This window comes from Pleurodeles waltl, chromosome 6 (genome assembly GCF_031143425.1).
Source record: "Pleurodeles waltl isolate 20211129_DDA chromosome 6, aPleWal1.hap1.20221129, whole genome shotgun sequence".
In the NCBI taxonomy this organism is placed as follows: domain Eukaryota; kingdom Metazoa; phylum Chordata; class Amphibia; order Caudata; family Salamandridae; genus Pleurodeles; species Pleurodeles waltl.
The window spans coordinates 613,797,844-613,809,925 of NC_090445.1; the positions used below are offsets into that span (position 1 = coordinate 613,797,844).

General features: G+C 42.7%; 1 protein-coding gene across 12 annotated transcripts in view; it reads left to right on the forward strand.

The window, feature by feature from the left end:
• NAV1 (neuron navigator 1) overlaps positions 1–11,845 on the forward strand; it is a 950,201-nt gene extending 938,356 nt beyond the window's left edge. For all 12 annotated transcript variants that reach the window (XM_069238908.1, XM_069238913.1, XM_069238909.1 and 9 more), the window contains one exon: positions 10,999–11,845. In XM_069238908.1, coding sequence (XP_069095009.1) covers positions 10,999–11,094 — 96 coding nt within the window. In that variant the 3' untranslated portion in view covers positions 11,095–11,845. The remainder of the gene's footprint in view (positions 1–10,998) is intronic.
• Positions 11,846–12,082: the final 237 nt, after the last annotated feature.

Here is a 12,082-nt window from a genome sequence, read left to right on the forward strand (position 1 = left end):
AATTTGTGCTTCCCAAACACATTTTTCAAAAGACAAAAAGTTTGAATAGCACAACTGCAGAGTGTTTACCACTTCTAATTTAAGGGATTATCTAGCAAAGATGGGGCTAAAAGATGCACATTTCAAATCCTAATGCATTCTGCTCTCATGAAATATCTCAGGTTAGTAATGAATAATATATATTTACAATTCAGATTGTTGCTATTTGGCATAAAGTCAGCACCAAGAGTATTCACCTAGTGCTTGGCAGTACTTAACACGCAAGGGTGTTCCTGTGTACAATAGCTGGACGATTGGTGATGAAGGAGGCCTCAGTCAAGGAATACCATAGTAAGTAGACTTTGTTACATAGTTAGAGGTTCACAGCCAATGTGAAAAAGTTATCCCTACTTCCAACAATCACACATTTTTTCATGGAACAGAACTAGATAACAAAAACGTGTTTACTGTTCCATCTTAAGAGAATGAATATTGACATTGCAAGGACATTTTTCTTTACAGCCATCACTGTTTGTGACAGTGAGATTTGCTAGTGAGGTTACTGCAAATTACGGCTTCTTGCATTCATTTGATTCCAAATTTGAGGCTTCCTATGCAACCAATGCTGGAATGGTTACTGGGAGGATTCAGCGGCTTTCACAAAGGTTCAGGAAGAATTAAAGTAGGAGACATAGACAAACATGGCAAAAGGCACACATTTCAAACTTTCGGTGCCAACAACATTATTACAGCAGATGCATTATACTGGTGAGCATGGTAAACATCTGGAGACACTGCAATTCAGGGGACAGTGGGAACAGGAAGAAGTGCAGAAACACTAACTACCTACAGTTAAAAGCTATGTTTTCTATCAATAAAGGCCTTTCAAATTCAAAGACAGTGCAAGGTTGTACAAATTGTAATAGACAACACCATAAAAAATGTTCAGCTAAACAGGGAGAAACAATTTCTTATCCACTATCAAGGTTGGTACAATACATTTAAAATTAATTGAGCCATGCAAAGAAACATTTCACTACTAGCTTCACATTTACCAGAAGAAGAACATATGCAAGCATACCTCACCAAGTAGTCCAAGAGGAAAATGTCTCATGAGTGGGAGTTGAAACAATGCTTTATAGATGCAATCCTCAAATTGAAAGAACACTAAGCATAGACTTGTTTGCAACAAAATAAAATGCAAAATTCCCACTATCCACATCTGAGCATTGCATTCATTGTCATAGGGCAGTGCTCCCTAGAATAATTAGTACAAGACATTCTCTCTTCCTCCAATTCCTCCGATAGTAGCGGTGCAAAACACATTCAATATTCCAGCATCCCAATGATTCTATATACACAGCATGGGCAAGGCAGCCTTGCTACTGAAACCTATTATAGTGGCCAATTATAAAAGCTGAAAAATTTCCTTCACCAAAAGATATCCGTATATTGGAGGAGGGGAAGATGCATCATCCAGACCCAAACTGTTTATGGTGGATAGTATGGCTCCTAAAATCGTAACATCAAAACATTTAAATTGACCAGATGTAAAGAAATGGCTCCCTGTTGCAGTTACCCCCCACTTTTTGTCTGATATTGATGCTGACTTGACTGAGAAGTGTGCTGGGACCCTTCTAACCAGGCCCCAGCACCAGTGTTCTTTCACCTAAAATGTACCATTGTCTCCACAATTGGCACAACCCTGGAACCCAGGTAAGTCCCTTGTAACTGGTACCCCTGGTACCAAGGGCCCTGATGCCAGGGAAGGTCTCTAAGGGCTGCAGGATGTCTTATGCCACTCTAGGGACCCCTCACCCAGCACAGACACACTGCTTGCCAGCTTGTGTACTGGTGGGGAAAAAAAGACTAAGTCGACATGGCACTCCCCTCAGGGTGCCATGCCAACCTCACACTGCCTATGGCATAGGTAAGTCACCCCTGTAGCAGGCCTTACAGCCCTAAGGCAGGGTGCACTATACCACAGGTGAGGGCATAGCTGCATGAGCACTATGCCCCTACAGTGTCTAAGCAAAACCTTAGACATTGTAAGTGCAGGGTAGCCATAAGAGTATATGGTCTGGGAGTCTGTCAAAAACGAACTCCACAGCTCCATAATGGCTACACTGAATACTGGGAAGTTTAGTATCAAACTTATCAGAATAATAAACCCACACTGATGCCAGTGTTGGATTTATTAAAAAATGCACAGAGAGGGCATCTTAGAGATGCCCCCTGTATTTTACCCAATTGTTCAGTGGAGGACTGACTGGTCTCTGCCATCCTGCTGCTGAGAGACGAGTTTCTGACCCCATGCGTTGAGAGCCTTTGTGCTCTCTGAGGACAGAAACAAAGCCTGCTCTGGGTGGAGGTGCTTCACACCTCCCCCCTGCAGGAACTGTAACACCTAGCAGTGAGCTTCAAAGGCTCAAGCTTCGTGTTACAATGCCCCAGGGCACTCCAGCTAGTGGAGATGCCCGCCCCCTGGACACAGCCCCCACTTTTGGCGGCAAGTCCAGGAGAGATAATGAGAAAAACAAGGACACTGGCCAGTCAGGACAGCCCCTAAGGTGTCCTGAACTGAGGTGACTCTGACTTTTAGAAATCCTCCATCTTGTAGATGGAGGATTCCCCCAATAGGATTAGGGATGTGCCCCCTCCCCTCAGGGAGGAGGCACAAAGAGGGTGTACCCACCCTCAGGGCTAGTAGCCATTGGCTACTAACCCCCCAGACCTAAACACGCCCTTAAATTTAGTATTTAAGGGCTCCCCAGAACCAAGGAACTCAGATTCCTGCACCCTAAGAAGAAGAGGACTGCTGAGCTGAAAAACCCTGCAGAGAAGACGGAGACAACTGCCTTGGCCCCAGCTCTACCGGCCTGTCTCCCCCGTTCTGAAGAAAACTGCTCCAGCGACGCTTTCCCCAGGACCAGCGACCTCTGAATCCTCAGAGGACTGCCCTGCTCTAAAAGGACCAAGAAACTCCTGAGAACAGCGGCCCTGTTCACCCAAGACTGCAACTTTGTTTCTAAAGGAGCAACTTAAAGGCAGCAGCGTTTCCCGCCAGAAGCGTGAGACTTGCAACCCTGCACCCGGCGACCCCGACTCGACTGGTGGAGAAACAACACTTCAGGGAGGACCCTCCGGCGACTCAGAGACTGTGAGTAACCAAAGTTGTCCCCCCTGAACCCCCACAGCGACGCCTGCAGAGGGAATCCTGAGGCTCCCCCTGACCGCGACTGCCTGACTCTAAGATCCCGACGCCTGGAAAAGACCCTGCACCCGCAGCCCCCAGGACCTGAAGGATCGGAACTCCAGTGCAGGAGTGACCCCCAGGAGGCCCTCTCCCTTGCCCAGGTGGTGGCTACCCCGAGGAGCCCCCCCCTTGCCTGCCTGCATCGCTGAAGAGACCCCTTGGTCTCCCATTGATTCCTATTACAAACCCGACGTGTGTTTGCACACTGCACCCGGCCACCCCCGTGCTGCTGAGGGTGTACTTCCTGTGCTAACTTGTGTCCCCCCCCCGGTGCCCTTCAAAACCCCCCTGGTCTGCCCTCCGAAGACGCGGGTACTTACCTGCTGGCAGACTGGAACCGGGGCACCCCCTTCTCCATTGAAGCCTATGTGTTTTGGGCACCACTTTGAACTCTGCACCTGACCGGCCCTGAGCTGCTGGTGTGGTAACTTTGGGGTTGCTCTGAACCCCCAACGGTGGGCTACCTTGGACCCAAACTTGAACCCCGTAGGTGGTTTACTTACCTACAAAAACTAACAAATACTTACCTCCCCCAGGAACCGTTGAAAATTGCACTGTCTAGTTTTAAAATAGCTATATGTGTTTTATTTGAAAAGTATATATGCTATTGTGATTATTCAAAGTTCCTAAAGTACTTACCTGCAATACCTTTCATGCAAAGTATTACATGTAGAATTTGAACCTGTGGTTCTTAAAATAAACTAAGAAAATATATTTTTCTATACAAAAACCTATTGGCCTGGAATTGTCTCTGAGTGTGTGTTCCTCATTTATTGCCTGTGTGTATGTACAACAAATGCTTAACACGACTCCTTTGATAAGCCTACTGCTCGACCACACTACCACAAAATAGAGCATTAGCATTATCTCTTTTTTGCCACTATCTTACCTCTAAGGGGAACCCTTGGACTCTGTGCATACTATTCCTTACTTTGAAATAGTGCATACAGAGCCAACTTCCTACACCAGACAAATGGTTATGCATTATAAAAGAAGCTACAAGACCACTCTTGTGGGAAGTGCACATTGAGCCTTGGGGTAGCAAGTCTGAATGCATTTGACAATTCACCTTGCAGTTCCTACTTAAGGAATAGGCTGACCCTTGTTGACTTTAGCATAAGCAGCAAAAAGTTGGTTAGCCTTATAAAAAGGGTTAGTCCTATCAATATAGTACATTAGCTATGAAACTAGACTCGTTAATGTTTATTGGTGTATCAGCAATAATTTTCAAGACCGTCTAATGCAAGAAATAATTGTACATATCTAAAGCACTTGTTGGATTCTGGTTTACGCTATGCCTCTGAGGGATAAATGCAAGACACGTTTTCTCAATTCTGGTAATCAACAAATTCTTAGAGGGTGAAAAAAAACTTTATGCTCCATATTGTTTACTTTGTTAAATTTAATTTTATTTAACACGTTTCATGAAAAGCATGATTTTTCATGAAAAGCATGCTTTGAATCAATGTATAACAAGTCTAAAAATGTAAAGTTTAAGACTAATTTCTTAATAGGTATTACATCTGCAAGCTTTCAGTGCAAGTACTTTACATAATAAAGTAGTCGAGAATACTTCATAGGTTTGCTCCAAAAATAGTCTCACCTTTTCACTTTGAAAAATATACTTGCAGCCTTTCTTTCAAAATCCAACTACCTCAGCTGAAAGAGTGCTACACAATTTAGTTGTGAGTACAGTTGTTATGTTTTATAGACAAATACCTAAGAAATGAGAAAGACTAAAGTTCTTCATAGCATAAACTCCGCAGAATCCTGGATTATCTGTGACTAAGAGTACAGTAGTCAAATGAACTATGCAAACACACCTATTTTATAAATGACAGACTAAATTATTGGACACTAAACCAAGGGCATATCTTACCAGGAAGAAAGTGTAACATTAGCGTTTATTAGTAATGTGCCTGTGCAAGAAATTTGTGGAGTGACATCTTGTTTATTTGTACACACCACACCTTTACTAAATATTATTGTATAGATATACAATATAATAAAAAAAGCATGAGTGGATCACACCATGTTAAAATATTTACATAACGCTGTGTGTTCTTTTTGCCCTCCTCCACATAAGTAATACACTACTACGTAATCAGTGCACAGCATTTGAATCTGCAAGAGTTTTTGGGCATTAAAAATAACAGGTTAATCACCTGTAACAATAGTTTTGAACTTGATTCTGTTCTAGTTTCATATGTGACTCTCCCACAAAACCACACCATATGATCACCATGCTTCAGCAGAATCATGACGCCGCCACTCTGGTTTAAGTCTACAGGGAGTGCAGAATTATTAGGCAAGTTGTATTTTTGAGGATTAATTTCATTATTGAACAACAACCATGTTCTCAATGAACCCAAAAAACTCATTAATATCAAAGCTGAATATTTTTGGAAGTAGTTTTTAGTTTGTTTTTAGTTTTAGCTATGTTAGGGGGATATCTGTGTGTGCAGGTGACTATTACTGTGCATAATTATTAGGCAACTTAACAAAAAAAAAAAAAATACCCATTTCAATTATTTATTATTACCAGTGAAACCAATATAACATCTCAACATTCACAAATATACATTTCTGACATTCAAAAACAAAACAAAAACAAATCAGTGACCAATATAGCCACCTTTCTTTGCAAGGACACTCAAAAGCCTGCCATCCATGGATTCTGTCAGTGTTTTGATCTGTTCACCATCAACATTGCGTGCAGCAGCAACCACAGCCTCCCAGACACTGTTCAGAGAGGTGTACTGTTTTCCCTCCTTGTAAATCTCACATTTGATGATGGACCACAGGTTCTCAATGGGGTTCAGATCAGGTGAACAAGGAGGCCATGTCATTAGATTTCCTTCTTTTATACCCTTTCTTGCCAGCCACGCTGTGGAGTACTTGGACGCGTGTGATGGAGCATTGTCCTGCATGAAAATCATGTTTTTCTTGAAGGATGCAGACTTCTTCCTGTACCACTGCTTGAAGAAGGTGTCTTCCAGGAACTGGCAGTAGGACTGGGAGTTGAGCTTGACTCCATCCTCAACCCGAAAAGGCCCCACAAGCTCATCTTTGATGATACCAGCCCAAACCAGTACTCCACCTCCACCTTGCTGGCGTCTGAGTCGGACTGGAGCTCTCTGCCCTTTACCAATCCAGCCACGGGCCCATCCATCTGGCCCATCAAGACTCACTCTCATTTCATCAGTCCATAAAACCTTAGAAAAATCAGTCTTGAGATATTTCTTGGCCCAGTCTTGACGTTTCAGCTTGTGTCTCTTGTTCAGTGGTGGTCGTCTTTCAGCCTTTCTTACCTTGGCCATGTCTCTGAGTATTGCACACCTTGTGCTTTTGGGCACTCCAGTGATGTTGCAGCTCTGAAATATGGCCAAACTGGTGGCAAGTGGCATCGTGGCAGCTGCACGCTTGACTTTTCTCAGTTCATGGGCAGTTATTTTGCGCCTTGGTTTTTCCACACGCTTCTTGCGACCCTGTTGACTATTTTGAATGAAACGCTTGATTGTTCGATGATCACGCTTCAGAAGCTTTGCAATTTTAAGAGTGCTGCATCCCTCTGCAAGATATCTCACTATTTTTGACTTTTCTGAGCCTGTCAAGTCCTTCTTTTGACCCATTTTGCCAAAGGAAAGGAAGTTGCCTAATAATTATGCACACCTGATATAGGGTGTTGATGTCATTAGACCACACCCCTTCTCATTACAGAGATGCACATCACCTAATATGCTTAATTGGTAGTAGGCTTTCGAGCCTATACAGCTTGGAGTAAGACAACATGCATAAAGAGGATGATGTGGTCAAAATACTCATTTGCCTAATAATTCTGCACTCCCTGTAATGTTAAAGCTTTTAGTAGATGGTGAATGGTGCACAACATGTGAATCTAGTAAAGCTTCAAGCTGAAAAACTTGTTACAATTAAGTAACCTGTTTCACACACACCTGATGCATCAATGTGATCATCATTTCATATATTCACCAAATATTACTGTGAAGAAAGAAGTCCAAGTGGGCCGAGCTGTTTTTAAAAACATTGTTTTCGTAGCATTTGTGGCTGTAAATGTGTGATTTGCATGCTCCTGCTCTCTAGTTTTTGGCTCAGGCATTACAAGTTGTTTTTCTTCAAAGAAGCTTCGAGTCACTGGATGTTGTGACTCTTCAGTTTGTCCACTAGGTACATGCTTTGAACATGTTTTGGTACGACTCCAAGACTGACCCATTGTTTGCAGTGACTTAGGACTGAGCTTCAACCTTTCTTCTCTGGTGATTGGGAATGATCACTGCCATTGTTCCTCAAGGTGGTACACCCTTATTTCTTCCCTCAACCATAACCGATCTACTTAAAGCTGGCTAGATGGTATCTTTCTTTGATGGCCCCAGCCCTCTTCGAACACCAAGGTTTTTGCCTCAGAGAAATGGCAGCAGATGGAAAGCACACCTTATTCCAGCACTGGGCAATCCACCACAACATTAATCTCCTACTGAAATGCCTTCAAGAGGTTGACAACAAGTTTGCAGACTTGTGAAGCAGGATACATCAACAAGTCCACAAGTGGGAACTCCATTCAAAAGTCCGCCAAAGATACTTCTGGCGGTGTGGCTCTCAAGTCATTGACCTTTTTGTCACCCCAGATTATGCAAAATGTCAAGACTTTGTCTCCAGGTACCCACATCCACAGTTCCTGTGAAATGCAATATGGAAGACCTCTCACACTCATCCCATGCATTGTCATAAGAATAAGGTAGGTCTTCTAGACCGTCAACCTAGTGGCATCAACGTTAGACAGACAGCCTTGGTACTGATAATGTCCATGAGTCGGCCCAAGAAGTTTCCAGTTAGGCCAGAACTTCTCACACAGTAACAAGGTAAATTCAAGCACCCAGACCCCAAGCAGTTCAACCTAGCAATCCGGCACTTGAGGTCTTAGAGTTTCTTAAACTTCCAGAGGGAGAGTATGACAATCCTTCAAAAGGCTTTTAGACCTGCTACATAGATATGCTATGCAGCTAAGTGGGAAAAATATGTCTACTAGTTGGCCCCTACTGCATCTCCAAGCAGTTAGATCCCTTAAAAGTTAAGGACATCATATCCCATCATATACCTCTTTGGAAGGCCGGTCTAGCTCATACCTCCATATGCTCCATTTAGTTCCTGTAACCACATAAATGCAGAACAGAGAACACTCATCCCTTTTTAGGATTCCTTTAGTCAAATCTTTCATGGAAGTTTTCAAAAGGGGATACCCCCAAGAACACCTCCAACGCCCATATGGAGCCTTGACACAGTTCTCACAAGTCTAATTGAGCCACCTTGTGAGCCTTTTCTCTCATGCAGCTTACAGTTCCTTTCTTGGAAAGTGTTGTTTCTTGTTTCTCACTGAAGTTGTATCTACAAGTTGTCACTATTCTAGAACCATTTATTCAGGTACACAAGGACAGAGTAGTGCTTAGAACCAATTCCAAGTTTTTACCTTAAGGTAGTTTTACCCTTCTGCATTAATCTGACTATATTCAGCTGCCCGTATTCTTTGCACAGTTCTATTCTGTAGCGTAACGGCGTTACACACTTTAGATGTTAAAAGGATGGTCATTTACAATATTAATAGGGCTAAGCCTTTTCATAAAACTAACCATTGTGTCTTGCTTTTAGGTCTCATAGAGGCATAACTTCACCCGAAATCAGCAAGTGCATTTGATATTGTATAATATTTTCTCGCATTATACTGTCTTGAAACCTATTGCTATTACACCAATGAACATGAACAAGTCTACGTAGTTGCATAGCGCATATAATATATTGATAGGACGAGGTCTTTTTGTCTGACTGTCCAACTTTTTGTTTCTTTTGATAAACCCCATTCGGGATACCCTAGTTTTAAAGCTGGCATTACCAATAATAAATGTGTACTTCTCAAACCTCCAAGGACACACTTTACACATAGAAAGCGAGTCACTATGGCTTTCTAACATAACTTCCCTTTAACTGATAGATGCAGAGCAGTTGCTTGGTCAAGCCCCTCACATCCACAAGGCATTACCATGTGCTCATAACTCATCAATAAGCAATGGTTAGACAAACTATATTAAGGACTTTGCTTCCAACATCATCATCATCTGCCTGCTCCACACTGCTGGGAGGAAAATGTGTTGCAGTCAGTGTAAATCATTTGTATCTACAGCAACACATGCTATGAATGGAAAATTATACTTTCCCTGAAAACATCTGTTAGTAACATGTTGTTCTTTGGGTTCACATGCACCCAAGCTCCTCCCCAGAAGCCAACATTGACAGCACTTTTTTTTTTTTTTTTTGAATCCGTACAAATTAGTTACCAAATACTATTGCACGGGGCACATATACTTACTGTCACTGAACTCTCACCTTTCATCTGCTGAGCAAACAACAATCTAAGGTGACTCGATGCATTGTGGACTAAGGCAGGAGTTGCACAACATTCCTTGACTCAAAGCTTTTTCAAAGAAAACAACTTGTAAGGGCTGAACCCAATGCAGGAATATGTAACGCATATAAATCTACAGCACTTCATGCTACGAACAGAAGCTTACGATGCAAGTAACATTTTCCTTACTACATATACTACTATTTTCATCCTTTCAGAGATGAAGCACTTCTTTAAAGTTGGCGCACAGCATGTGATACACAACACATGCTACATAAAGAATGTTATCTATGTGTAGCCACCTGTTTGTGCTTGCCATGACATGCAGATGTTTTCTGCTTGCCTTAACTAAGCATTTTCAATGAAAAGGCGATAACATAATCTAAGTCAGAGTCAGTTTATTGATGCATTGTGGGATTTGTAATTCCACTTCATTCTCAAAACAGACACTGGGGGCCAGATGTACGAAAGGATTTTACCCATTCTGTGTCTATGGGAAAAAGCTTTCGTACATATGGCCCTTGATCTCCAAGTAAATAACCTGTAATATTCGGAATGCAACACCAGGCTCAGTGGGGGAGATGTGAGGAGTATAGGCAGACAAGCTTACAATACATAGGAAGAGCTCTGTGTGGGCTCCAAATATTCCAATAACATTTAGTGCCACGAGGCAGGGTAAATTTGCACTGGCAGGACAATCGTAGTGGAGGATGGTGTGCTTTAAGTTTAGATATAGGTGCATTTGTGGAGTAATGATGCAATGGGAATGGAAGAAGGTATTGCTCAGTGGAAACATTGCAAGGTAGGATTGATGTGCACAGTCAGGGCTCTGTGTATTTACATTTCAGCATTGGGAGGTATAGTTTAGAGTGGAAGAGTTATGATAAAAGTACATTGACAGGCCTACGAGTTTTCGAAAGTATTGAACTGAATTATTATGAACGTTTGAGGGGAGGTAGACATTCAGAGCTGTGGCTGTTGAATAGCAAGAGGATGTGTGCTGGCAAAGCAGTGTGGGAGATGTTCTGTGATGCAGTAATGCTGTGCAGGGCCGGAAAGAAGCTTGCTGGTAGAAACTCCAAGTATTGAATTTGTAGGGAGTGGTGAGGACAGTAATGTGTAGTATTGCAGGCAGAAAAGATAAGCCAAGAAAAGGCATTGGTAGGACTCAGTACAGACCTATAATGTTGGGTGCCCTGGCAAGCTGTGTCTGCTTCAGTCCAGGACCACCAGAAGGGGTTTACTTGTTGTGTCTGTTTCATTCAATTGACAGTTTGATTGAATGGGCAGCCTGAATACCTAGAATCATTCAATAGACCTCAACCCTCTCTTTTCTCTCACCCCACAGATGGCTATGCTTCTTAAGCTGCAAGAGGCTGCCAACTACATTGAGTCTCCGGACTGTGAAACCATCGGGGACCCAAACCTTCAAGCAACACTTTAAGTGACACCGGGCGGGCATGAAGGTGACACAAGCCGGCTTGAACTGTGGTTTTACAAACAATCAAAGATTTTTTTAACAGTTTTTCTGCTGTCAACACAGTTTTTTTTTTTTTAAAGGAGTGGAGGAAGCTGAGCTCACCTCGCTCCAAATCTCAAGACACTTGCAGCCTGATTTTCCCTCTTGATTTACACAGGGACATGTTTAAGAGGGATGTTGCTTCTCCATTTTTCTCTTTTGCCTGCCAGCTTGTGACACTCAGAATGAATGGCCGCCTGTAGCAATCAAACCTGGTGCTCACTCAAAAAATCCTGGAAGACGCCTGCCAGGTCACAGGTATCAGTTTCACAAATATTGCTGAGGAAACCTCTGCACCTCCAGCCTGGCTGATGAGCAAGTTCACTGTTAGGGAGCTACTGTTGCCCAGCGTTGTACACTCGTTGTGGAACGGAGCTATGGAACCGCACCGCCATCAAACTGACTCACTCTGGAGATGGCAACATGGAAACCACTGAAGTCCAGTGCTCCCTCAACACATATCAAGTGGGGAACCTCTGCCAGAACGTGGGCTGTATTTTAAAAAAGTACAGGAAAGCATCAGCAAATGAAAAACAATCGGTGACATGGAAAAACACTCTGCTTTCAGCGGAGCTTAAAGTTAGAGATAAGGACTGTTAAGCCTGTATTTGTACTTTTATTTAACTTGCATGGTCGTCGTTGAGGAAGGACTTTGAATAAATCCTTTTTCTTTGTCTATCTTTTGATATTTATTTTCATTTAATTATGATTTTATTTTTGTCATTTTTCTGCCTCACGACTTGCCCCGCTCTTTTTTTTTTTTTTTTTTTTTTGTTTTTCTTTTTTAACCTTTCTCCTACCCCCAGTCACAGGTGTCGTCGGCATTTCCTAATAAAACTGGTGCTGACTGGTTAACCATCCAGTACGAACACACCTCACGGGTCCTCTTGGCTTGCAGATTCTCCATGCATGG